The following is a 27,575-nucleotide window of genomic DNA, read 5'->3' as shown; positions in this document are numbered from 1 at the left end:
ATGAGAACCTCTGAACTTGTAGCCAGCTGGTTAGAAGTGCAGGTGGCCGGGGACCCCCAAGCTTCTGGCTGGAGTCTGAGGTGAGGGCGGTCTTGACGGGGCACCGTGCCCTTGCCCTGTGCTTGTGCTAATGCTGTGGTTGGCAGCAGAGTTGCCCTGCACACACAGCATCAGAGACCCAAGTGGATGGATGGATAAGCAGCGTGTCATAATTGGAAACTCCCCACGTCACAAAAAAGTCACTTCTTCCCAATCTAGCAAGTCAACATTATTCCAGTCCAAATCCCAGACATAAATACCCTAATCTTTATACATAAGAGCAAAGGGCCAAGACTCTCCTGATGAGGTTGGGCAGCATTCCTGGAATTGAAGGTCCTAAAGCTGTTGTAACAGGGAATGTGGGGCCAGCGTCAGGACAGACAGACATATCAGTGGGATGGAGAGCCACGAAACAGGTCTGGACCCCTGGATGCTGGCTCACCAGAGCTAACAGTGCAGAGGGGGTGGGATATCAGGTGTCCGTCTCCCAGACACCAGCATAAACAGCTCGGTCACAAGAATCACAAACCTGAGTGTGAAAAGCAAAACAAAAAACTACTGGATGAAATTATAGGAAGGCATCAGAGGTGGGAAAGAGTTATTACACAGGACACAAAAGCATTTATCATGAAGGAGAAAATATACATTTGACTACGTTAAGAATTTCTTCAACAAGACACCAGAGTGTGAAGCCACAACAAACTAGGAGGAAACTGCAAACACACAGAACCAAAGAAATCATAAAATATGCAACATGAAACAAAGAACTCCTAACTGATCAGTAAGAAACAAAAACCTGGTAGAAAACCCAGGAAGAAACCTCAGAGGCAGCCCCCAGGTGAGGAAATCCAAGTGGCCAATAAGCGTGTGGAAAGCAGTCAACCCCCCCCGCAACCCCGAACCAGGTAAACACCCGTGAAACCTCCACAAAGTGCCATCCACACCCCCAGATGAGCGAAAACAAAGGTGTCTGACAGTGGGTGCAGCCGGCGTCTGCAAGCACAGTGGGAGATGCTCTCCAAGAATGAAATCCCACTTGCCCAGCGCAGCAGCCGGAGCCTGGATGAGAGCGCTTCAGAGCCCATGTCGCAGACACACGACACAGGACACCGGACATAGCCCTGAGAACTCACCCCATTGCCCGGCAGCAGCGTCATCACCAAGGGTAAAACATGCAAAGCGGGGCTTCCCTGGTGGCGCAGTGGTTGAGAGTCCACGTGCCGATGCAGGGGACACGGGTTCTTGCCCCGGTCCGGGAAGATCCCACATGCTGCGGAGCGGCTGGGCCCATGAGCCATGGCCGCTGAGCCTGCGCGTCCGGAGCCTGTGCTCTGCAACGGGAGAGACCCCAACAGTGAGAGGCCCACGTACCGCCAAAAAAAAAAAAAAAAAAAAAAAAACATGCAAAGCGAAATGCCCACTCTTGAAAGCTCTGGGCTCTTGGAGGACAAGGAGTGACAGCCTGTGGCCTCGGAAGCAGGGTGGTGGGGTGCGTTTTTCTTTACGTTTCTTTAGATGAGGGACGCAGGACTGGGGTGGACACCAGTGGGAAAGGGGGCTTTTGGCAGCTGGTTCCAAGGAGAAGCACTCACCCCTAGGTGCAGGCGCTATGCTGCTGGTGGAAACTAGCGAGGAGCTCAGTGTCCCTGGAGAGGGGCTGCCAACAACACGAGCCACCTGGGGGGATGGGCACAGCACCCACAGGTCCACAGTGACCCTCGGGCATCGCAGACCGAGGCCTCAGCATGTCCTGAGACGCCTGCACCTGCATGTCCAGTCGCTGGTACAAAGCCATGAAACAAAGCAGGAGGACCCGTGCAAACCCCACTCCATGACGCCCTGGGGGTGGGGGCTGCTGCTCACAGGGAGCTTTGGTTCCATCTAGAACATCATCGTCTTTGGAGAAGCCCACACAGGCAGCTGCAGAGTGACACGGGCCCATGCTTGGCCGGGACAGGGACCTGAGGAATCCAGGGGGGCGGTGACAACCACGCTGCATCATGACCCATCTGGATGAGGCGTACAGGGGGGTGACATCAACAGCAGCAGCAGCGGGCCTCAGCTGGACAGGAAGTGTTCAGTGAGCATCACCACATCAGGTGAGACCCAAAGACTTGAGCACCCGGCTCAGTGAGCAGAGCCTCGCAGACCCTGGGTCTGTTCTCATCACAGACCAAGGCAACATGGAGAATCTCCAGATCCAGAAATGAGTTGGTTGGGAGAGCTCCCCGCAGCCCTTCCTGCCCCCACCGTTCCCCAGTCTCATCCCGTCCTCCTCGCGCCTCGGGGCCCTGGATGCCCCCGTGACCCTCTGGGCCCACCCTCCCCATCCCCCCAGCTCGGACCTCCTGCCGGCTCTGCCTGAGATGTGAGGTGGGGTAACCAGGACCAGCCTGAGACTGCAGGAGAGGAGCCAATTCCCAGGATGGCCAGCCAAGAGCAGAAGGAACAGCTACAGAGCAGGGACACCACATCACAATCTCAACAGCAGGCTCCCTGCACACTGCCACCAGGAGGAAGGACTCGGGGCCTCTCCCTGCCGGGGGCCCAAGAGGCCCGCCCCCAAGCAGGGGCGGCGCGGTGCCAGCAGTGGTGCTGACGCCACATAGGCGCCCAGGGCAACCCCACCGCACACAGATGTCCCCGCATCCCTCCCGTCAGCTCCTCTGCCCACACGAGGCACAGTGCCCCACACTGGTTCCTGGGAACATCCCCGGAACTGGCCAGCCTTTACAGGGACGAGTGTGCAGAGCTTGGAGCTCCTCGGGTACCACATGCCACAGCCTCCCAGCCTGTACTCTCCCTGCCCAAGACCCCAGACCCAGACCCACACTGGAGGCAGCTCTTCAGCATCACCCCAGCCCAGGTAGGTGCTCTGGGCCTGCCCCGGCCCTGGAATTCCACTGCACATCAACACAGACACGAGAACATGATGATGTCATCAAACATGAGAGAATGACTTCCTCTAGAGGTAGCTGGGGGAAGGGGTAGGAGAGGGAGGGGACGATGCCAGGTAAGGGGAGTGTGCCCCTCCCAGGGGCCTTCTTCTGGTAAGCACAGACTTTGAACCAGGGCGTGCCGGCCTCACCAGGGGCAGGGCGGGTACGACTCTTACTGGGGCATCATATGGGGCTCACACGGCAACTATGGGGGCCCCATGGGAAGGCTGGAGACAACACAGTCTGCAAGCAGAGCTTCCGGGAATAAACACTTTCTAAACTTCTTCTCTTATAAATATGTATTAGAACATTTGATAACACAAGCAAGATGCTCTGAAATTAATTTAAAATTAAACTGAGACTGAATTTCCTGCACTCCTAGCCAGAAATTCACCTAACACATCTGAATACCCAAATGTGGTTGAAGGTGGCTGCAGCTGCAGCAGCAGCCTTGGACACCCAGGCCCCGCAGCCACCTCAGTCCCGCGGCACCTTGAACTGGTCCTTCTCTTTGCGGATGGCCCTCATGGTGGTCACAGGGTCCGTCTCACCCGCATGCTGCTGCACAGTCTTCTCCCTGCGGAAGCCAAGCACCAGGCAGCAGGCCGCACCCTGCACCCGCGGGCCCACCACCCCTCCCAGGGCACCAGGGAAGAAAAGAGCCTGTAGGAGGCGGGACGTTCTTAAAAATGAAGTGCGACAGCCAATGGCCAACTCAGGTGTTTCTAACTGCGGGAAACATGCTGGCCGAGCCAGTCCTGCTGGTGACCTGGAAAGCGGGGACACCAACTCCACGCTGGCATCCGGCACTGCCCCGCGCCTAGAGGCTCCCCAAGCACAAGTCTCGTCCACCTATGGATCCAGACTCCAGGGTCAGAAAGGACCCTACACCCTAGCCAGGGCGTCAAGAAAAGCGTCCCCCTTTAAGAAGAGGTGTCTCATTCTTTGGCTACACTTTAAACAGAGATTTCAGGGCAGCCTCCTCTCCCACCCGGGCTCTTCAGGAGTCGGGGTGGCGGAGGCGGAGATGTCCGAGGACAGCGTGGGACCCGCTCCCTCACCTCACTCTCATGAATGGGTTGTAGGTGAACTCCTCTGCAATGGTGGATGGCACCGTGGGCTCCCCGATGCTGTACTTCTCCTGCAAGAAAAGCGGGTCCCTTTAATGCGGAAACTTCTAAAGCTGACACTTCAAAAAGCCTCCTAATGGTCTTCCAGTGTCGTCCGACTGAGAAGATAAAGTGAGCAGTGGGTCAGTACCAGGACAGGCCCTTCCCTGCCCGTGGAGAAGAGATGTGAGTGCTCCAGCTGCCACCAACAACCTCTCTCCTTCCCTTGCTGTCTTGGAGGTGCAGGGGCACAAGGAGCTTTCTTTTCATTAATACAGAAGTCATAACTAGCAAAAATGCAGAAGACATAGCCCTACCCCCAAGACAGCATGTGGGTCGTGAGCACCTCACTGCCAGGAAGAACAGCAAAGCAACAGGTTCCTGGGGTCCCTCCCCTGCGGTGACAGCCCCCCAGAGGGCAGCTCTCATCACAGGGTGTTCAGGCAGCTCGTGACCTCCACTCAGGACCAGGATGGCCTTGCTTCTAATCAACACTGACCAGGGCAGGCAGAGAGAAGACGCATACTGGGACATCTGGCCAACTGTTCACTCCTATAGAAATGCCTACAGGAAGGAGGTCAGAGTTAACAGCTGGGGGTTTCCACCCTGCCCGCAGCCCCTGCCCTGCTACTGCTGGGCTCACCCTGAGGGCCACAGGGCCAGTGATTGGACAGCCACTGTCAGCACCCACACCCAGGCTTCCTGACCATCAGGGGCCCTCAGACCCAAAGGTCCCAATCCCACCCACACTGTGAGCAGTGGCATCGAGAAGTAATCCTTTAACCGCTGGAGGTGGGTCACGTTGGAGTCTGGTGGGAGGTCAAGATGAAGGCTTAGGGACTTCCCTGGTGGTCAGTGGTTAAGAATCCGCCTGCCAGTGCAGGGGACACAGATTTGAGCCCTGGTCCGGGAAGATCCCACATGCTGCGGAATGACTAAGCCCGTGAGCCACAGCTACTGAGCCTGCGCACCACAATTAGTGAAGCCCATGTGCCTAGAGCCCATGCTCCACAACAAGAGAAGCCACCAAAATGAGAAGCCTGCGCACCACAATGAAGAGTAGTCCCCGCTGACCGCAGGTAGAGAAAGCCCGTGCAGCAACGAAGACCCAACACAGCCAAAAAATTATTTTTTTTAAAAAAAGATGAAGGCTTATTGCTAATCTCTGAACTTTCCCTTCTGGTGAAAACAAGCATAGAATGTTTTATAATATTCCCTGCACTTCCTCCAATATTCTCACTCCTCCTAAGAAATCTTCCTCCACCTTTTATGAAGGAAGAAAACCACTGAATTATTCTAAGGATAATTTTAAAACAGGTCCTTGTAGGCATAGTTGGGGGAGTGTAAACTGTCATAACCTTTTGGATTATCTATTAAGATGAGCGTTAACATGCAGGGACTTTTCCTACAGAAGTATGAAGCACACAAATGTAAAGACTTACATTTGAGGATGTTGTTCACTGTAGCACAAGTTATAAGAGCAAAAATGTTGGAAACTCTAACTGTTCTCCCTAATTGTATTGGTAAAATGATTTACGGTTGACGTTCACACATTAGTATGTTTTACTTATTAAAAAGAATGAAAGTAAGATGGATAAATAGGCAGTGATAAAATTAGTAAAATGTTACTAGCAAGGTGTTAGGTATATGACTGTTCACTATGAAATTCTTTCATCTTTTCTGTATGTGTGAAAATTTTCATAATAAAAAGTTGAAAAGGCTAAAAAACAGTTTAACACAGTTCAGTATAACCTATGTGTCAAAGAAGAAATCACAAGGGATATATTAAATTATTTCAAATTGAGGATAATGAAAATAAAACATGTCAAAATTTGTGCTGCTAAAAGCAGTACTTGGGGGTAAGTTTTTAGCTTTAAGTGCTTATATTAGAAAAGAAAAAAGATCTAAAATCAATGACTGGGACTTCCCTGGTGGCACAGTGGTTAAGAATCTGCCTGCCAATGCAGGGGGCCATGGGTTTGAGCCCTGGTCTGGGAAAATCCCACATGCCATGGAGCAACTAAGCTAATAATTATAAAAATAATTACTTTTATTAAAAAATAAAATCAATGACCTTGGGTTCCATACTAAGAATCTATAGGGCTTCCCTGGTGGCGCAGTGGTTGAGAGTCTGCCTGCCGATGCAGGAGACATGGGTTTGTGCCCCAGTCTGGGAAGATCCCACATGCCGCGGAGCGGCTAGGCCCATGAGCCATGGCCGCTGAGCCTGCGCATCCGGAGCCTGTGCTCTGCAACGGGAGAGGCCACAACAGTGAGAGGCCCGCGTACCGCCAAAAAAAAAAAAAAAAGGAAGAACAAAGCAAATCCAAAGTAAGTAGAAGGAAAGAGTTTTTTAAACTTTATCTTTTTAAGAACAGAAATCAGTGCAATGGAAAAACAAGGAAAATTAAGGCAAAAGTTGTGCTTTTAAAAGATCAACAAAATTGATAAGAGCAATGAAAAAAATTCGCAACATCAGAAACGAAAGAGGGGCAATTACTACAGATCCAACAAATATTGGTGGTGAGCGGCAGGGGGGTTGGCGGTTTAAGTCATATTGATCTAACAGTAAAAGCTAAAACTATAAAGGTTCCAAAAGAAAGCATAGGAGGTTTCTTTGACCTTGGCAAAAGAAAAGATTTCTTAGATGGGAGATAAAAAGTATGAACCACAAAAGAAAATTAATATGCTGGACTTCATCAGAATTTAAAATGTTTGCTCTTCAAAAGACACTGTTGAGAAAACAAAAGGCAAGTCACAGAATAGGAGAAACTATTCACAATACACATATCTGAAAAAGGACTTGTACCTATACTTAAAAAAAAAAACATTATTCAATAATAAGAAGACAATCCAGTTTTTTAAATAGGCAAAAAATCTGAACAAACACTTCACAAAATGGCCAACAGGCACATGGAAAGATGTTCAACATTATTAGGCACTAGGGAAATGCAAATTAAAACCATAATGAAATACTACTACACAGCCATTAAAATGACTAAAAAGACAGACAATACCAAGTGTTTTTGAGGATGTGGAACACCTGGAACTCTCATACTTTGCTGGTGGGAATGTAAAACAATACAGTCGCTCTTTAGAAAACAGCCTGGCAGTTTCTTTACAAGTTTCAACTTGGGACTTCCCTGGTGGTCCAGTGGTAAAGAATCTGTCCTGCAATGCAGGGGACGTGGGTTTGATCCCTGGTCAGGGAACTAAGGCCCCACATGCCATGGGGCAACTAAGCCTGGGCGCCACAACTACTGAGCCCGTGCGCCTCAACTAGAGAGCCCCACATGCCGTGAACTACAGAGCCCATGTGCTCTGAAGCCCATGCGCCACAACTACAGAGAGAAAACCCCCATGCCACTAGAGAGAAGCCCGCGCACGGCAATGAAAGATCCCACGTGCCACAACTAAAGACCCAATGCAGCCAAAAATTAAAAATAAATTTTAAAAAAGACTGAACAAGTTTCGACTTAATACATACACCTAATACAACCCAGCCATTCCACTCTGAGATATTTACTCAAGAGTAATTAAAACATATGTCACACAAAGACTTGTACACAAACGTTCATAGCAGCTTTATTCACAATGGCCAATAACTAGAAACACAAATGTCTATTGACAGGTGAATGGATAAACAAAATGTGGTATAACCAAACAAAGGAATACTACCTGGCAGTGAAAAGGGATGAACTGATACATGCAGCAACATGAATGAATCTCAAAATCATTCTGCTGAGTAAAAAAAGATGAAAGAGTACATACTGTATAGTTCCACTTATATGAAGTTCTAGAAAATGTGAACTAAGTTCTAATGGCATACTGGAGCAGGGCAGAGAAAATGAGGCATGAGGAGGTTCTGGGGGGTGATGGAAATGTTATGTATCTTAAATATAGTGGGAGTTAATTGGTATATACGTCTGTCAAAATTCACTCAATTGTTCACTTCAAATGGATGCAATTTATTACATGTGAACTAAACCTCAACAAGCTTGATAATAAAAAGGGAAACTATGAAAACTATGCCAGTAAATTTGAAAACCTTGATGAAATGGACAAATTCCTTGAAGATACTAGTTGCTAACAAAACTGACTCAAGAAAATATAAAAATCTAACAGCCCCACACAAATTAAAGACATTAATTCATATGTCTTTATGAATTATGTCTCATAATTCATAACAAAAAAATCTTTCCACAAAAAAGAATTCAATGTCCAGAAGGCTATGTCAGTGAATTCTAACAAACACTAAAGGAAGAAATAATAACAATCATAGAAAAACTCTTTCAGCAAATAGGAGGAAGCACTTCCAACTCATTTTATGAGGCCAGCATTACCCTGATATTAGACAAAGACATTACAAGAAAATAAAACTACAGACCAATATCCCTTATGAACACAGACACAAAAATAGACACCATGACTAAGGTTTATCCAGAAAGCAAGGTTGGTTTAACATTTGAAACCAAGTGATATACTTCACCAGATTAAAAGAGTAAGGGAGAAAAAAAATGTATGATTACATAATAGATGAAGAAAAATCATTTAACAAAATTCAACACCCACTCATGACAAAAACTCTCAGAAAACCAGGAATATATGTGAACTTCAACAACTTGATAAAGAAGACTTACAAAAAACTCACAGCTAATATCATACTTAATGGTGGAAGACTGAATGCTTTCTCCCTAAGACTGGGAACAAGCCAAAGGTGTCCACTCTCACCATGTCTACTTAACACTGTCCTGACGATCTTAGCCAGAGCAACAAGGCAAGAAAAATAATTAAAAGGCATATAGACTGGAAAGGAAGAAATAAAACTTTTTTTTTTTTTTTTTTTTGCGCTATGTGGGCCTCTCACTGTTGTGGCCTCTCCCGTTGCAGAGCACAGGCTCCAGACGCATAGGCTCAGCGGCCATGGCTCATGGGCCCAGCCGCTCCGTGGCATGTGGTATCTTCCCGGACTGGGGCACGAACCCATGTCCCCTGCATCGGCAGGCGGACTCTCAACCACTGCGCCACCAGGGAAGCCCGAAATAAAACTATCTTAATGTTGATGGCATGATTGTGTGCTAAGGAATCTATGAAAAAGATGCTAGACTAAAATGAGTTAAGCAAGGTCACAAGGAAACAAGGTCAAAATACAAAAATCAATTGTATTTCTGAAGACTACCAATAATCATTTACAATAAAATCTAAAACCATGAAGTCTTTAGAGATACATTTAACAATATGTGCAAGATCTTTAACACTGAAAATTACAAAACACTGCTGAGAAAAACTAAAGACCTTAATAAATGTAAGGCTATATCATATTTATGGAAAGACGCCATATTGTTAGGATCTCAAGTCTCTCCAAATCTTTTGTTACAACACAATCAAAAGCCAAGCTGACTTTTTGTAGAAATTAACAAGATGATCCTAAAATTTATATGAAAATGTAAAGGACTTAGACGAGCCAAAATGAATTTCAAAAAGGAATAAAGTTAGAGGATTTATACTACCTGATTCTTAGACTTACCATAAGCTACAGTGATCAGGACAGTACTACTGACGCAAGAATAAGTCATGTAGATCAATGGAACAGAATAGAGTCCAGAAGTAGATTCATGCCCACATGGTCCATTTTATTCAGGAAAGATGCCAATGAAGAAAGGCAAGTCTTTTCATCTAATGGTGCTGAGCAACTAGATGTCAATATGCAAAAAAGTGAACTTCTACCCTTACCTTACACCACAAACATTAACTTGAAGTGGATCACTGACCTAAACATAAATTTATATAAACATAAAAGCTAAGACTATACAACTGCTAGGAGAAAACAGAGGACAAAGTCTTTGTGATGTAGGGTTATGCAAAGATTTCGTAGGACACAAAAACCATAAAAGAAAAAATTAATAAACTAAACTTTACCAAAAGTATAAACTTTTATTCTTTGAAAGACACTGTTAAGAAAATGGCAAGGCAAGCCACAAACTGGGATAAAATATTTGAGATATATATCCGACAAAGACTTGTTTCCAGAATGTATAAGGAATTCTTACAACTTTAGCCATCAGAGAAATGGAAACTTAAAAACTACAAGCTACCACGACACACCTATTAGAATGGCTAAAATTTAAAAGATCAGCAATACCAAGTGTTGATGAGCATGTGGATCTCCTGGAACTCACACATTGCTAGTGAGGATTCCAAATAGTACAACTAATTGGAAAACAGGTTGGTAGTTTCTTAAAAGTTAAACATACACTTACCACACAACCCAGCAATTACACTCTTAGGTATGTTCCCACAAGCAATGAAAACATGTGTCCACACAAAGACCTGCACACAAACGTTCACAGTAATTTTATTTAAAATAGCAAAAAACTGGGAACTACCCAAGAGTCCATCCAGATGAGTGGATAAACAAACTGTAGTATGTCCATATGAGATACTACTCAGAAATTTAAAAATCTCGAAAACCTGCTGAGTAAAAAGAGCCAGATACAACAGAGTAATGTTGTATGATTCTGTTTATATGAAAATCTAGAAAAGAGTAATTTATAGTTACAGAAAGCAGATCAGTAGTTGGGGACTGAATGGGGAGGGGCAAGGAACCTTCTACGATAGTGGAAATGTTCTCTATCTTGATTGTGGTGGGGCTGACACAGGAGCATATACTGTCAAAATTCAAACTGTATAATGCTCACTTAAAACAGGTATGTTTTATCGTATGTAAATTATCCTTAAGCAGATAACCATGAAAAGAATAAGCTCAATATGTTTGGACTGCTATGGAAAGAGCACTAAGACCCATTATTAAGTGACAAGGAAGCCACAAAATAACACACAGGATGAGTTTTTTATATTAAGTACTCTTATGTGCACACTGTAAAAAAAAAAAAAGGAATAACATTTATCAACCTATTACGGTAGTGTCTGAATTTTTATAAGTATTATTTTGCAAGCCCACCTCGCAAAATTGATAAAGATGCTTGATAAAAACAGGTGACTTATGAAAAAAAAAACCTATGAGACCATTCCTCACTGAACTCAGCAGAAGGGAGCCCAGCACCTGAGGACTCCCAGGTGTGTGTGTTTCTTACTAACACCATTTCTCAGTGACTGAACACAGACACCTGAGTCCAGGAGAACGTCAGCCCAGCTGCCTGCAGCAGCGTTTCCAAACCCCCCCACAGAAGATGCCTCCAGAACAACACGCCAACCCCTGGGCCGAGCCACGGGGCATGTTCGGGGCCATGTCTGAAATAAATGCCTTTCAGACAAGCAGCCTCTAGGGTGAATCCACTGCCCACAGACAGCAGGGAGGGGCTGGGACCTGCTGCTTCAGCCTCACCTGGGCACTTGTTGAAAATGCAGAATCCCAAGCCCAGCCCTGACCCACGAGTCAGAAAGGATCTTAAGCAGACAACCAGGGCTTCTTGCTCCAAGCTGGGCTGTCTAAACCCCGCCTCGCCCACTGCCCCGGAGGAGCACTTTCTGCCCACTCTGAAGCGGGCACCATGAACTCCGTGCTCCTGGGAAAGTGGCATCACGGTGCCCGACCCCAGGACGCGCCCAAGTGCATCACGCTCACCTTGGCCCAGGCCAGTTTCTCCTGGATGGCGGCATTGCTGGGCTCCACATGGCAAGCAAACTTGAGGTTGTTGATGGTGTATTCGTGGCCACAGTACACTCTCTGGGGAAAAAGCCAAGCCCGCCAGCTCTGAGAAGACTCATTAACCCACCCTCAGCCCCTCAGAGATGGGTGTGAGGGACCTGGCTGGTCCTGGGGGCAGCACCCACGAGACGTCCCTCAGGACAAGGACACGTCTTGCGTGTATGTTAAATGACAATGAAAAGTATGCTTAAAGAAAAAAACACACTTCCAGAAGCAATGCCTCTACCCTCCTGCTCCTCCCAAGATGCAGGGGAGACCCCAACGGGGAGAGCCAGCAGGGTCCTCCCACCACCGGGTGAGCGAGTGGGTGGCAGGTGGGGCACCGCCTACCGTGTCTGGAGGGAGCCGGCCCAGGACCTCGAGCAGGGCTTTGTACATCTCATCCGCTGTCCCCTCGTAGAACTTCCCGCAGCCAGCCACAAACAATGTGTCGCCTGCAAGACAGGACAGTGTGGAGCTGGAGGGGCTGTCAGCAGTGCATGCCCCCTTGAGGGCCGGGGCTTTGCCCTGACCCCTGTGCTGACTGGGCCACAGCCCCAGACCTGACCTCCACCCCGAAAGGGCCCAGGGATGACCCACGAGTACTGGTTTCCACCCTTCCCAAACCTTTTCCCTCAAGTTGCACTAACTGGCACTGCCAGGCCCCAAACAGCTGTTCAGACCCAAACCTTAGAGTCACCCTGGCTGCTCCCTTCACCGCCCAGTCCTATCAGTCATAGCTCTGAGAATCCCCAAAACCCAGCCCTTTCCCCCACCCATCCAGCAGCCCCCTCCCAGGCCAGACCTTCCTGTGACTTCCCTTACTCCCGACAGCCAGCACCATTCTGTAAGACCCCCATGATCTTGCCTGGACCCTCCAGGAGCCCCTCACGCGGGACCACAGCCCCCATGGGCCCTTGAGACACGGACCTGCCACCTCCCAGACTTGCCCCCTTCCTGCCGCAGCCCTACCTCCACCTGACACCCACCAGGTCTCCACGTGCTGCTTCCCTCCCCCAAGGCTCTTCCCTGAGAACGGGCTTCATGCCCAGTGGACACACATGGCACATTTGTTCTCCAGGCCCCTGGGTGGGGGAGGGCCTGGGACCCCACAATAGGGAGCAACAATCCCCCTCCACCAGCGTTTGCCAGGCCTCTTCCCAGGGAGCTCCAGGCCAGGCAGGAGCCAATGCCCACCCAGTGGCCATGGTGCAGCACTGTCCCCTCAGAACAAGACCACAGATGAGAGAGTTGGGTAGCCCGTGAGCAAAGCCTCAACACGCAGGACTGGGGCTATGCCCTAAAGGACCCCTCAACCTCGTGGTCTGGGCACCAGTGAGAGGCCAAGGAGAGCCCAGAGGACAGGCCGTGAGCAGGCACAGTAGGCTGGGGGGATCTGGTCCTCCCTCCAGGGACCAGCAGTACCTGCTGTTTACACATGGAATTTCATGGGCCTCCTGCCACAGGGGCTGGGGAGCCAGCCTGGGCCTCCTCCGTGGGGCCATGTCCTCAACCAGCAGGACACTGAGAGACCCGGGGGCCCCCACGTCTCTCCCTGGCAGTGGGACCACCATTCACCTGCACCCCCAGCCTCTCGCTGACTGCTCTCCACCTTCACCACCAGCTGCTAAGAGTGCCTGGAGGCATCCCTCCCCTACGCAGGCTGCCCCACCCCCAGGCTCTACAAAGCCAGCTTTGCCTCTCCTCCCTGCACACTGGGCCATGGTTCTAGCATCGACTTCAGCCTCCATTTCCCCACCGCCACCACCTGAGCTGCTCCTGGCGCTCACTGCCATGAGTTCCCAAATCTGAGGTCCCAGATCCTAACCTCTCAAACAGACAACCCACTAGTGCCATCACAGCACCCTGCTCCAGGCCTGCTCCCCCGGACAGCCATCCCATCTTCCTCCCTGCTCTGTGGGTGCCCAGTCCTGCCCACCACGTCCCAGGGCCACATGCACACCCTTCTCTGGGCTGTCACCTCCTCTGCTTGCATCCTTTTCCCTTTGTTCAGCTCACCCCAGAGGAGAAGGGAGTGGGGCCATGGGTCACTCACATCCGAGCTCGAGGCCTGGAGCTGCCAGTCACCTCACCTCTGGACGCTGCAGGTTCCTCAGCCATGCACACAGAGGCCAGCCGGGGCCCTGCTGGACTGCCCTGCTCCCCTGGTCCTCACTGCTGATGCCCCAGGCAGCTCAGCTTCACCACTGAGGACCCTGTGTGACTCACCTATTTAGTATAAAAGCTACCAATTAGATAACGCACTCCCCTGCCGGCCACTGTCATGCAGACTAGAGAACAGCACGTGCAGGACATGGTCCAGGGCCTGCCTGGCGGTAACCAGCCCTCCACACCTTCCACAGCTGGCACTCGGCTTCTAACATGAGCGCGGTCCAAGGGGGCCACCGCCACGGGCCCGCACAACCCCAGGCCCTGCCGGGATGGGGGGCAGACGGACACCCAGGGGCCAGGCAGCATGACAGAGACAGGAGCGCAGTTGTGAGAGTTCACCGAACCCAGCGCTGGTTCCACACCCCTCACCTCACACCCACAACCACCCAGTGGGGGAGACCCCACACCCACCACTGACGCAGGGGAAACTGTGCTTAAGAGAGGGGGTCAAACCTTGCACAGGCAGCCAGCCCACCTGCCCCAAAGCGCTGTCTGCCGAGGCCCATTGGGAGGCCAGGGGCTCCCACAACATGCCCAGGGGCCCGTGGCCCACACTCAGCAGTCGGCTCAAAGCCCACACATCCTGCTACTGCAGCAAAGACCCTAAAAATGACTGTATTTTTAAAAATAAACATAATAGATTTGGAGATAATTTTGGATTTACAAACAAGCTGCAGGGACAGTCCAGAGGCCCTGTGACCCCTCATTCGGCCTGTGTGTCCCTTCATGCTAGCGTCCCCACCCCTGATCTCATGTGGCTTTCCCATCGACACCCTTTCCCCACTCCAGGAGCCCACACTGCTTCAGCTGTTGTATTTTTAAACAAACTTTCACTGCGGTTATAATATCATGATTGTTACGTAACTGGGGAAGACTCAAGACTGAAAACTGCTTATACTCGCTAAACAAGCTAAGGGGGCAGAGGGGCCTGCTCTGTGCCCATCCACGGCCACTGGCTCACACTGCCCTGAACACCCACCGTCACACGGCTGCTCTGCTTCACAGGTTCCGCAACCACCATCAAGATTCTTCCATTTCCTCTCAAAAGGAGAAACACCTCTAATTGCTGGAAAGGCCTGCTCGCCCCAATCGAGAGCCACTCACACAGCCCGATGCTGGTGGGGCTTCACCTCCACCTTCCAAGCTCTTTGGGCCACCGTGTGTGACACCCTGACCTGGGGCTGGCTTTTGCCAGACCCACTCAGCTCACGGCCCGTGGAGGGATGGGGCAACGCCCAGCACCAATCAGGCCCCACACAAGGCGGGTCTGACTTGCTCCACTTGGGGTCTCCCTTGGCCCCTCACTTGCCTACCTGTCTGCTGCTGGACGTAGTGGGGGCTGGGACTGCACCCCCACCAGGCAGAGTCTCTCAAGGAAAGGCCTGTCCCCATGCACCTGACAACGATGACCAGGATCAGAGGGGTGCATTCAGGCCAGCCTCGCAAGGAGGTAGCACCCCCACCACGTTCCCACCACAGCTGCCTGTACCCTGGACGTGTTTGAAGCCAAGTCCCACGCTCTACCCTGAGGGCTGTGGTCCTCCTCACAGAGCCCAGCACAGTCTGCCTGGCAGGAGATGCTCTGCTGCTCTGCCCAAAGGTGTGCAAAGCCATCTCTATGCCAAGAGGGTCTTTGCAAAGAACACCAGACCCCCCAGCTCAAACACCTGAATACTCACCTGTGAACACCATGGGGGGCTCGGGACTGTTGGGTTTGCTCACAAAGTAGCAGATGTGTCCGGAAGTGTGACATGGCGTCGACAGGCACTTGACGTTGAGAGACCCCACCTTAAACAGAGCACACACTGGCCTGTGCTCCCTGCGTGTGGGGAGCCTGTCCTAAGGCTCACAGATTCTCCCAGACCCCATGCCCGCCCCACAGCAGGAGCTGCCATTAAGGGCGAGTGGGCTTCCACAGCCACTGCTCCATTGAGCAAGTCATGGGTCTTGCTAGTGACCACAGGACCCAGTCCTTGAGGGTACCCCAGATGCAGGGACCCCCTGGAAGCCGGTGTTTGCTGGTATGCAAACGAAAGGGCTGATTTTGTTTTCTCCTCAAAACCAGGCCAAATCTGAACCAGGCGTCTTGCCAGAATAGAGTTTTCCTTCTTAGCTGCTTGGCCTTTTGTTTTGTTTCCCTTCTCTGCCTCCATCCCCCACCCCACTCTTTACTTCAAAAACGTTCAAACCTACCAAAAACTAAAATGACAATGAATCCGTGTGCCCTTTACCTGGGTCACTAAATGCTAACAGGTCCCACCTGTGCGGCACCTGCTTTGTTCACACACACATATCTTGACACACTGCCCCTAGACACTCCAGCTACATCTCCTGAGAAAAGGACATCCTCCCATATAACCTCACTATTATCAACACCCAAGAAATTTAACACTGATGTCAAATATGATCCCACGTAGAGTCCGTATTTCAATGTCCCCAGCTATCTCAAAACCATGCATACAGCTTCTCCCCTCAGCCGGTCACCATCTGCACACTGATTTGCTTGCAATGCTCTCAACAGAAGGGACTATCCAGGCCCAGGCAGCCCCAAGAGCCCATCCACCCATGCACAGGCCAGGCTGTCTCCACAGCTAAGCCCTTGACTGCCCCTCTGGGTTCCTGGGGTAAGTGAGGGGACAGCCAGCAGGAGGCGGCTCTAGGGCCTGGAGCCCAGCAGGGCCACAGTTGAGCCCCTTCCATTCACTCCTCACCTGCAGTGTGGACAGGTGTGTGACCTTGTGAGTCAGGGCTCCGATCCGGTCATCACCCCCATACACCTTCAACCCAGGTTCCAACTTGACCAGCTTCTCGTTCCCGCCAGCGTGGTCCCTGGAAGTCGAAAAGGGGAGCTAGGGCTACTGCCGATATGAACAGGGTTTGCCTGCTTTTAAACCCTGACCAAACGGAATTTTTATTTTTCCCAGTTATGTTTCTCAGAAGAGAAATGCATCTTCCAACCCAGGATCCTCGCTTCTTGTCTGTCATTTGGCTCCACTGAAAAAGAATGTCCTCAGACACCCCATTCCCAAGAGAGGCACTTCTGTGCCCCTGCCGTGTTGCTGCAGAAGCTTCTGGAGCAGATGAACCAAATCACAAACACCTGGATAATCCCTACACCCGTGGTTCCCAGACTTTGGGCGCATCAGAGTCACCTGAGGATCTGTAAACAGCGCCAAGGCGTGACTCCCACACACACATCCTGATGCAGTGGGCCTGGGGAAGCCCACAGCCCAGGAGTTTTAAAGGCCCTCAGGTGATTCTGATTCACAGACCAGATGGAACCCACTGCCCCGAGCAGATTGCAAAGCTGTCTCCTAAAACAATGCCCAGCTGCCAGAGGGGGATCTGTCCACCCAGGGACAGGCCAGCTCGGAATGACCTCCCCACGTGACTCGAATGTGCAGCCAGCATTGAGGCACCTCCTGGAAAATCATCCAGGAGTTCCCCACGCTTCCCAGGTCAAGAGAAGAGCTCCACGCCTCGGCCTTGTGGGGCAAGAAATACACTAGTGCAAGACCTGCCAGGGTCTCGGGGCGGGGCTGGGAGTGTCCTGAGCCCAGAAGATTAGCTTTTCCAGGATGAGGCGAGGGCTTTCCAATCACCAGGGAACACCTGCTCCTCACTACACATTCACCTACGGGCCCAGAAACAGCAGGGCTCACAGATAAGAGGGGGCAGCCCTCTGCTCCCTGCCCTGCAGGGGGCTGATACACACAAGCTGGCACCAAGCACTCAGCACACGCATCACTGACCCCCGAAAATGCCACATATAAGTGGGAGGGTGGCACAGGCCACACCCTGGAGCTCAGTTTGGGGCCTGGTTTAATTTATAAGGCATCACAATGTGGGAAAAGCCGTGGGAGAGAGACTCACACTGTGAAAAGTTGGGGAGGTGGAGCCCCCCAGTGCAGCCCCACAGAGGCCAGAGGAGTGAGGGCGCCTCGGCACCACACGGGACGGAGTTCCTGAGAGAAGGAGCGGCTGTGCTAAGTAGCCACTGCAGATCCTTGGGCCTAAATCAGTCAGGAAGTAACACCTGATACCCCAGAGGCTAAACAACCCCAAAGATTCTCAGTGACTTAGTTACATCAACAAGTTTCCAACACTTAGCAGACTTTGGCCAACCACATCCACGTGACACTCCCACACAGAAGATGAAAGGTGTCCTTTTACCCGAAGACACGCCCCAAGCTCCGTGAGATGCCACAGAACAGGTTCAAAGCTGTCCTAGCTGCCCTCGGGCAGTTATTTGGAAAAGAAAATTCAGAGCCAAATAAACATTTTTTCCTAGCTTTGAAGAGCCTCAAAAGTTTCAAAAACCCACAAGGGCCTTGGGCAGGCAACTCTAGTCCTAAGACCCAAATATAAGAACTTTTTTCATCCTTTAGCCTTCAAATATCAAAAAAACCGCAACCTCTCCAAATGATTGCTTGATTTTCAAAAACACTTACGTCTAGACTAGTTCATTCCCCGACATCAAGGCCAATTTCCCACCACACAAGCACAAGAGCTTTCAAAGATGTTGCCAAAGGTCCACCCATGGCCACAAGATATACAGCGTAAGCCTCTCCCCTTGGAGCCCCCAAGTCACCAGACCCCATCACCAGGCCTGAGGGACACAGGGCAGCAGCACAGAGGCCCAGAAGCCCCGTCAGAACCCCACTGGGGCTGACCCTTAGCTCACAGCTGTGGAGGAGAGAAGGGCTTCCAGGGCTCTGAGCCCCTAGGCTCCCACCTGTGGGGGGACCCCTGGGAGCCTGCGAGCGCCCCACCCCCCTCCACCTGGTGGATGCTCCCCCCTGGAGTGTGCGCGGCACAGCTGTAAGGCCCAAGCAACTCTGCTGGCACAGAAGTTCGGCCTCTGGAGCACTTACCAGTGGTGGTGGGTGGTGAGCACTGTAGTCAGCTTCACACCGTGCTTCCTCACCATTTCCACAACCTGCAACCAAACATGAGGCAGGACACAGGCCACAGTCACACCCGGCACTGGCTCATCAGTATGCAGGGTGATGCCCAGTAGAGCCTGCCAATTTGCCCCAGCTCCAGGAGAGCAGGGTGACAAGGAGGCTTTTTCTCCCTTGATCCGTTCGGCAGTTCAGTCCCACCCACAACCTCTCAAAGCCCCTCCAGCAGAGACTGCCACTCTTAGAGGCAGCACTAAGGGGCAGAAAGCCCTGAGGCGGAGGAGAAAGTGCTGAGAAGGGCTCCTCCTTCTCTTGCCCAGGGACTCTACAGACAGGAGCCCTTTTCTCTCCACTCCAAAGCCTTTGGTCGCTTCCACCCCTCTCACTGGCCCTTTGCCCCTGTAACAGAGTGGCTGGACACTAGTTTAACTGTTTTTCAAAAACCAAATGGATTAATTTCTGTTCAGCTTTGGCCAAGTTGCAAGGGCACTGTGGTTATCAAACTCATCAGGAGATGAAGAACTGGTTCTGGGGCCTCGCCTCCCACCTTCTGGGGCTGCACCGGGTCCACAATGGCAGCCTCCTTGGTGTCATCATCGATGATCAGGTACATGTAATTGTCGGTCAGAGCAGGCAGTAACTCAACCTTCATCGTGCCCTGCTCCACGGTCAAGCTCTTCCTTAAATCCGTGTGATGGAGAAAGATTCCCAGCAGGGCTGGACCTGAAGACAAAATGTGGTTCCAGTCAGCGTCCACATGAGGCCACGCTGGGCCGAGACTTCAAAGCAAGCCCTTGGCCCAGCAGTCCAGGCGTCCGGGGAAGTGACATCCCAGGGATGCAACGTGGTGAAATACGAAGGTTTTCTAAGTTCTTTGATAAAGAAGAGGATAGCCTCATTTAACCACATCCGTAAGGAAAACAGAGAACACGATTCATGTTCATAATTGTGGAAATCAGCTCTTTCAGACTTAGGATCCCTATTTTCTTTTTCAAAGGTTCTAAAAGGACACAAATGCCAGCCTGTCCCTGTGATTCAAACCTTTGTCAGATGTGACCACTGCCAGTTCTGGGGTTGTTCACACCTGATTCAGAGAAAGACCATGAAGAATGAAAGCGCCAGGCCAGGCTCTTTTCCCTCGGCATATGGCTGCCTCTGCAAGCTAACAGAGCCTGAGTCCTGTGCAGTTACTCACAGCCCTTCTCAGGTCTCGAGCCAGAAAAGAAAACAATATCCACTTTCAAATGGCAAGAACTCGAAATTTGGATAATGCACAAAAGCCACCCGGGGCCTGAGAAATGGGACAGCTGGTCACAACTGTTCTAGATTCGAGTGTGCATGATACAGAATCACCATCCAACTGAGCCAAAGAAGGCTGCCAGTGTGGGCTGGGAGTGACCAAGGGGCAAAAGCATCCTCCGCCCAGGAGACAGGTGCCAAAATGTTTTCAACAATGAAACTCCTATTCAATCTAAAAATTCCCAAAGGCCCCCAACAATACTTTAAATCTTAGTGTGAAAGGGATTAAAACTGCAAAAGGTGACAGAAGACAGCCATGAAATTCTGGAGTAGGTAGGTGCTGGGATGGGACCTCTCCAAAAAAAGGGATCCAGAGAGCAGGCAGCATCAACCAACAGACTGATAGACCACGTCCACGGGGGCCATCTGATGCAGAATTCAAGCTCATCTGCCATGGCCAGGGAACTGCCTGAATTGCAGCGTTAAGGATCACACAGAGGTAGCTAAGTCCTCCTTTTGACAACCAGCTGGGCTTTTTCCAGGCCCTTCTCCTCATGCTCGGCAAAACAAACATTTTCACATGATCAGGTTTCTGTGCTATGCCACCTCCTCTCAGCCCCGATATGTGCCATACGAGCTCCAGGAGGACTACAGAGCAGAGTCAAGGCCAAGCCTTGAGACACATTTTGTTGGGCTTCTCTTGAACTGGATCCCTCCTTCTGCATGGCATCAAAGGGCTGGCGCCCCCTCTGAACGGGGCAGCCACACTCTTGCTGATTCCCTACAATCCCACTTCCACCACCCGCCTGACTCCTGACACAGGAACTCTTAGCTCTGATGCTCTGACGAGTTCCCTAAATGGAAAAAACCCAGCTCTTTCCTTAATAGTGGTGACACACTGCGCACTCCAGAACCTCGACTGCTCTCAGTAAGATCTGGAAGTGGCCAAGGATGGCTTCCTTCTGCTTCATCTCCCTACCTAGGGCTCTGCGGTTATTTAGCTAACTGCTAGCCAGCTCCAAAGACTCAGCTTAACCCACTGCCCCTATTGCTACATCAGTCAGATAAGATATCAGGAAATAAAGGTGATATCAAAGTCAAAATATTCCAACAAAGCAAGAGGTAACACAGTGAAAATGGAATCTGACAGCTGGAAGAGCAGGCCCTTGGAGGTCAGGGCGCCCATCGCCTCTTTTTTTTTTTTGGTACGTGGGCCTCACTGTTGTGGTCTCTCCCGCTGCGGAGCATAGGCTCCGGACGCGCAGGCTCAGCGGCCATGGCTCACGGGCCCAGCCGCTCCGCGGCATGTGGGATCTTCCCGGACCGGGGCACGAACCTGCGTCCCCTGCATCGGCAGGCGGACTCTCAACCACTGCGCCACCAGGGAAGCCCCGCCTCCCATTTTTGAGGCGGGGATAGGAGACCCAAAGAGGGCAAGGGTCCCACGGCTCACAGAACCCAGTTCTGCCCCAGGCTTTTCTTGCCGGCCACAGCTCACATGAAAAGCTGTGATTCACTTCGTGGAGAATATACACAGCATTCTGTGCGGCTTCAGGCACAGTTCCATCATCCCTGGGCGTTAGAAATAATGGGGTTTGTATGGGGCGCCGCAGTCAAGGAGGATGGGGGCGCTCGCTGGCTGCCAGGCAGACCCTAGGGAAGCAGGGGTCCTAAGACAGGGCTCCCGAGCGTCCCTGGAACACCCATTTCCTTACCTAGCACAAATCCTTCAGCAACCCCCAGCTGACAAGTTACCCCACTCTGTCTTCAGCCCTCTCAAAGTCTGACTCAACTGCTGTGTGGCCTTTTCTCGACCCCAATCGGCTTGCCTGCCGACGTCAGTTAGGGGCTAAAATCCTGTGTCAATAAAAAACAGCGTCAGCCGCGGCGGCCCCAGCGGCTCCCCGCCGGCCCCCCCGGTGCGGGCCCCGCGCTGGAACGCTTCACGGATTGCGGCCGGCCTAACCGCCTTTAGCCCGGCTACGACGCCGGCCAGGACCCGCCGGCCGGGCGGCTCGCCTCGCCTCGCCCCCACGAGCCGGTCACCGTGGCCCCGGCCCCTGTCAGGCCAGCGCCTTGGCACCCCGGCCAGTCCGGCCCCGCGGCGGCCCCGGCCCACCTACCCAGGCCGCAACGGGCGCAGGACGCTCTCAGCGCAGCTAGGGTCCGGCAGCCGAGCAGCCAGCGGCCCAGCACCATGACCGAGTCGGAGGGCGGGCTGCGGCGCGAGGGGTGGGCGGGCTCTTCACGCCGGCGACGGCAAACCGCAGCCAACCAGCGCCCGCCGCCCCACCCCAGACCAATCAGCGCTCGCGTCCAAACCCGTGCCCTCAGTTCGCCCCGCCCTTCGGCCAATCAGCGCTCGCGGCCACACCGGTGCCTCGTTAGCGTCCCGCTGCCGCGGATCTGAGGGCCCCCTGAGAGGCACCTGCGCAAGAACCTCAGCCTCTCTCCGGGGAGCGGGCCGTGTCCCGAGGCCGGGAAGCCCCGAGGCAGCCACTGGACAGGCGCTCCCAAGAGGACGAGCGCCGCGACTCCCGGGCACCCGGCGGAGTCCGCGGGACGGTGCTCCGAGGTAGTTGGTCCTCTCCGGGTAGCCTTCGGCGTCCGGTGGCCAGCCGGGCAGAGTCCACGTGACTCAGGGGGGCAACAGGCAGGAGCATGGCTGCCACCAGACCGCTGTCCCGCTTCTGGGAGTGGGGGAAGAACATCGTGTGCGTGGGCAGGAACTACGCAGACCACGTCAGGGAGATGCAGAGCGCCGCACTGAGCGAGCCGGTGCTCTTCCTGAAGCCGTCCACCGCCTACGCCCCCGAGGGCTCGCCGGTCCTCGTGCCCGCCTACACCTGCAACCTGCACCACGAGCTCGAGCTGGCCGTGGTGATGGGCAAGCGCTGCTGCGCCGTCCCAGAGGCCGCAGCCATGGGCTACGTGGCCGGCTATGCCCTGTGCCTGGACATGACCGCCAGGGACGTGCAGGACGAGTGCAAGAAAAAGGGGCTGCCCTGGACTCTGGCCAAGAGCTTCACGGCCTCCTGCCCGGTCAGCGCGTTCGTGCCCAAAGAGAAGATCCCTGACCCTCACAACCTGAAGCTCTGGCTCAAGGTCAACGGCGAACTCAGGCAGGAGGGTGAGACATCCTCCATGATTTTTTCCATCCCCTACATCATCAGCTACGTTTCAAAGATCATGACCTTGGAAGAAGGAGATGTTATCTTGACCGGGACGCCAAAGGGAGTGGGTCCCGTTAAAGAAAACGATGAGATCCAGGCTGGCATACACGGGGTCGTCAGTATGAGATTTAAGGTGGAAAAGCCAGAATATTGAGTGTATCCAAAGCACCCTAACTTCTTAACACGTTTCAGGGGGAAGGGGAACAAGATAAAAGCAAGAAAAGGTTATTTAATGTGATAATCCTTTAATGAGAAACTAATTTTTTAAAAATGATTGGATTGCTATGCCTCAACTCAAGGAAGATGGACCGTCGGAGAAAAACCTGATCTAGAAGAGCTGGGCCAGAAATGGAAATGAGAAGCAGTGCCTCCTAGGAAACAACAAGCCAAATGTTCAGAAAACTTACTTTCCTTTCCTAAAACTGGACCGGATAATACTTCAGTGGGTCATTCTGCGACCACGTGTTCAAGACTTAAAATCTGCAAAGGAAATGGAAAAGCACGTTTAATCAGTGTTTCCCAAAGTTCCTTGATGATGAAAATCATCTGGAGGTATTTGTAAAAGTAAAAATTTCCAAATTGCTGGGCCATCCCAGGCCTAATATATTAATTAATGGAATCAATCTCTGGCACTCCAAGTGATTCTTATCATGCAAATGTGGAAAAACACTACTCCACATAGTTAATTAAAAGTTTTATTTAATAAGTGAGCAATTAATGAAAACCTCACTTGTTTACTTAGGGTGTGTATTCTGGCCCATAGATTCTGAGTTAGGGAGATAATTTTGAAACTTGTTTCCCAAATAAATATGCTGTCTTTTGTGTGACCTAAAAGTGTACATTTTCCCCCCCAATAGTGGTTAGGAGGGACACATCTCATTAAGGGGCTTCAGACCTTGGTCTTTGGCCTCCAGAATACTGTGCTTTATTAACAGAGTTAATCAGCACCTGTACCTCGCACCCAGCGATAAGGAAGCTTCAGGGAAGTCAAACTGCCTGGGAGTGCTGCTTTTGCTCTCACCTGCTCCCTTCTCTGACAAAAAGCTAAGTGAGATGCACAACACAGCTATCAGAGTGCCTGGCAGAGTCCTTTAGGCTTAGGCAGGCAGGAGCTCCTGCTGTTAGCCTAAACAGAAGGCACCTGCTGGCTCCTAACATTTATTGAGCACTTTGTACTACTAGGCACTGTGCCAAGAGTTTTCTGTGTATTATTTAATCCTCAACAAAGCTGGAGGGTGGTATTATTACTACCATCCCTGTTACACAGACGGAGACAGATTTAGAGGCTAGCCAGCCTGGCTGTATGATCACTCAGCTAAGTGGCAGAGCCAAGATGTAACCCAGCCATCCCAAGACCAAATCCTGAATTTTTTTTTCCGTATTTTTTTTTATTGAAGTATAGTTGATTTACAATGTTGTGCCAATCTCTGCTGCACAGCAAAGTGACTCAGTTTTACACATATAGAAATTTTTTTTAAAATATTCTTTTCCACTATGGTTTATCCCAGGAGATTGGATATAGCTCCCCGTGCTATAGAGTAGGACCTTGTTTATCCATTCTAAATGTACAAAACCTGAAGTCTTGACCACAACGCAGGCTGCGTCTTTTAAGTAGATATATTAGAAAGTTCAAATGTTTAGGTCTTATGCAACCTAAACTTTATGCAATTTATAATTTATTATGAGGAAATGTCATAGTTGGATTTGTTTATAAAATGTCATACTATCTTTTATCTTTTTTTTGTTTTGTTTTTTTGGCCACATCCGGGCCACAGCAGTGAAAGCCCAGAATCCTAACCACTAGGCCACTGGGGAACTCCCTTTTTTTTTTTCTTTTTTTCTGCGGTACGCGGGCCTCTCACTGTTGTGGCCTCTCCCGCTGCGGAGCACAGGCTCCAGATGCACAGGCTCAGCGGCCATGGCTCACAGGCCCAGCAGCTCCACGGCATGTGGGATCTCCCCGGACTGGGCCACGCACCCGTGTCCCCTGCATCGGCAGGCGGACTCTCAACCACTGCACCACCAGGGAAGCCCCAGGAACTCCCTTCTTTTATCTTTTAATAACACTTCTTTTTTCAAATGCTTAAGCAATAGATGTTTATTATAGAAGACTCAGAAAATATGTATAAGCTAAAAACCAAAACACCCCAAATTTCATATGCACAGAGACAGTCCAAATTAAGCATTTGGTGTACATTCTTCCAAATCTGCAGATGTAATTGTGATCTTTTAAATAGAATTTGTTCATATCATACAATTTTCTAACCTTTTTTCACTATATATCGTGAGTATCTTTTCATGTCAGCACATTTCAGTGATTGCATATGATGAAGTCAGTCCTCCATTTTTGGTCATTGAAATATTTTCTAATTATTTGCTAATAGTTATTTCCTTTGGCTAGGTTCCCATAGTGGAAGAGCTGAATCAAGGGTATGCTTATATTGAGAGTTTATTAGTAAAACTATCAGATATGAGGTCCAGCTGAACCAAGTCTACCAAGCTGACAGATGTGAAAGCAAGCTAAAGGTACACAGCAGGAGCAGTGTTCACATATGGCCCCCTTGGGTGGACAAGCCAGCATCCAGATAATGTACGGTGCCCCTGAGGTCAATGTTCACCCAGTGGTGGCACAAGCTTTGTCACAGACAGCTGCTATCAGCATTGCAGGTATAGCACACAAACTCCTTGACTGCAGGAATCAAAAAGAGAGATACCAATTCTCATAATTCCTGATGTTGCTAAAATCGCAATAATCCTAATACCCAGAAAGTACATTTTCACCAACTTTTATTTTTGAATAAATTTAAACCTACTATACAATTGAAAGACTAATGCAACAAACTCCATATACCCTGCACTAAATTCAACAATTGTTGACATTTGCTATGTTCATTCTCTCTCTTCCCACCCCACACCCTGTGTGTATACACACACACAAACACACACGTTTTGGAAAACTGAAAACTGGAAGTGAAGTGAGTTGCAGAAACACTCTACCCTTTCAGCATGCATCTCCTAAAAATAAGGACATTCTCCTACATAGTTACAATACCCTTATCACAACTTTTTAAAAATCCATGATATTATTAGTTCATATAGAGTATATGGCTTGACATCTGTTCTTCTGGACTTTTTTTTTTTAATTGTTCATTAGGCATATACTGTGAATATCTTTCCAGGTTGGTGCATATTTTCATAACCACTTTTAATGACTGTGTCTTAGATCATGTACCCCAGAAGCAGAGCCTTAAGTGGGGATATTTGTTCAGGTGATTTTTAGGAGTGCTCTCAGGAGAAAGGAAGTGAAGAGGAAGTAGAAAGGGCAGGGAACAAACTAAGAAAGAACAGGGTCTCAGAGCTGGAGATGAGTTTCAGTCCACTGACCATCCCAAGGGGATGTCATTGCCAGAATCTGCTCCCCCACCTCTACTGTAACTTCCCCAGGTAATTCTCCAACCTTCATAGAAGCTGAGGGCTAGGTGCCTACCAGAGATCTGGGTGGAGCCCAACACTCCCCTAGAACAGCAGTGCCCAACGTTTCTAGCACCAGGGACCGGTTTCATGGAAGACAAGTTTTCCACAGATGGGGGGGAAGGGGAAGAACGATTTCCAGATGATTCAAGTGCATTACATTTATTGTACACTTTATTACTATTACATTGTAATATATAATGAAATAATTATACAACTCACCATATTGCTAACAGGAGGTGGAGCTCAGGTGGTAATGCAAGCCATGGGAAGCAGCTGTAAATACAGATGAAGCTTCGCTCCCTAGCAGGCCACTCACCTCCTGCTGTGCGGCCCGGACCAGGGGTTGGGAACCCCTGCCCTAGAGGTTGCATAGGTTTCAAATGCTTTGCTACTAGAAACAATGATACAAGGAACATCCTCCATACACATAATTTGGCACTTGTTCATTTCCTTAGGGAAAGTCTTAGAGGTGAAATTTATTAAATAGTTTGCCAGTTACATTTTGATACTTTTCGCCAAATTGCCCAGGGGAAAGGATATACTAATTTGTACTTGACAAGAGTGTTAAAGAATACCTTTTTGCTCACACCTTAGCCAACACTGGGTATTGTGGCTATGGTCTTTTTAATTTGCGTTTCTCTGATTAATAGTGAAGCTTATATCTTTTCATGTGTTTATACAGTTCTTTTTTTTTTTTTTTTTTTTGCGGTACGCGGGCCTCTCACTGTTGTGGCCTCTCCCGTTGCGGAGCACAGGCTCCGGACGCGCAGGCTCAGCGGCCATGGCTCACGGGCCCAGCCGCTCCGCGGCATGTGGGATCTTCCCGGACCGGGGCACGAACCCGTGTCCCCTGCATCGGCAGGCGGACTCTCAACCAC

The 27,575-nt window shown here is 50.5% G+C and overlaps 3 protein-coding genes across 5 annotated transcripts in view; 1 reads left to right on the top strand and 2 right to left on the bottom strand.

Annotated features, from left to right (window-relative positions):
* Positions 1-3,307: 3,307 nt before the first annotated feature.
* On the bottom strand, positions 3,308-22,290 carry HAGH (hydroxyacylglutathione hydrolase). 3 transcript variants are annotated; one of them, XM_089896402.1, is made up of 10 exons: positions 22,174-22,263; positions 21,766-21,907; positions 19,359-19,534; positions 18,782-18,846; positions 16,619-16,736; positions 15,587-15,695; positions 12,087-12,190; positions 11,673-11,774; positions 4,040-4,119; positions 3,308-3,555 (listed from the first exon to the last, which is right to left on the bottom strand). In XM_089896402.1, exons 3-10 carry the CDS (start codon positions 19,461-19,463, stop codon positions 3,456-3,458), a joined length of 783 nt encoding a protein of 260 aa, XP_089752528.1. In that variant the 5' UTR covers positions 19,464-19,534; positions 21,766-21,907; positions 22,174-22,263; the 3' UTR covers positions 3,308-3,455. The 3 variants fall into 3 exon arrangements, with proteins under 3 accessions (XP_089752528.1, XP_022450177.1, XP_022450179.1); XM_022594469.2 differs by lacking the exon at positions 21,766-21,907 and having other exon boundaries at positions 22,174-22,289; XM_022594471.2 differs by lacking the exons at positions 15,587-15,695; positions 21,766-21,907 and having other exon boundaries at positions 22,174-22,290.
* On the top strand, positions 11,766-27,389 carry FAHD1 (FAH domain containing oxaloacetate decarboxylase 1). The gene has a single exon (XM_089896404.1). It carries the CDS (start codon positions 22,712-22,714, stop codon positions 23,375-23,377), a length of 666 nt encoding a protein of 221 aa, XP_089752530.1. The 5' UTR covers positions 11,766-22,711; the 3' UTR covers positions 23,378-27,389.
* Positions 23,009-27,575, bottom strand: part of MEIOB (meiosis specific with OB-fold) — a 37,783-nt gene continuing 33,216 nt past the window's right edge. The window contains exon 16 of the mRNA XM_089896395.1: positions 23,009-23,703. The gene's annotated coding sequence lies outside the window, so the exon portion shown is untranslated. The remainder of the gene's footprint in view (positions 23,704-27,575) is intronic.

The sequence above is a fragment of the Delphinapterus leucas genome, chromosome 15, assembly GCF_059928025.1.
Source record: "Delphinapterus leucas isolate spDelLeu-1000000601 "Yukka" chromosome 15, BTC_Dleu_Yukka2, whole genome shotgun sequence".
NCBI lineage: Eukaryota > Metazoa > Chordata > Mammalia > Artiodactyla > Monodontidae > Delphinapterus > Delphinapterus leucas.
This window is presented reverse-complemented; position numbering and strand designations above follow the sequence as displayed.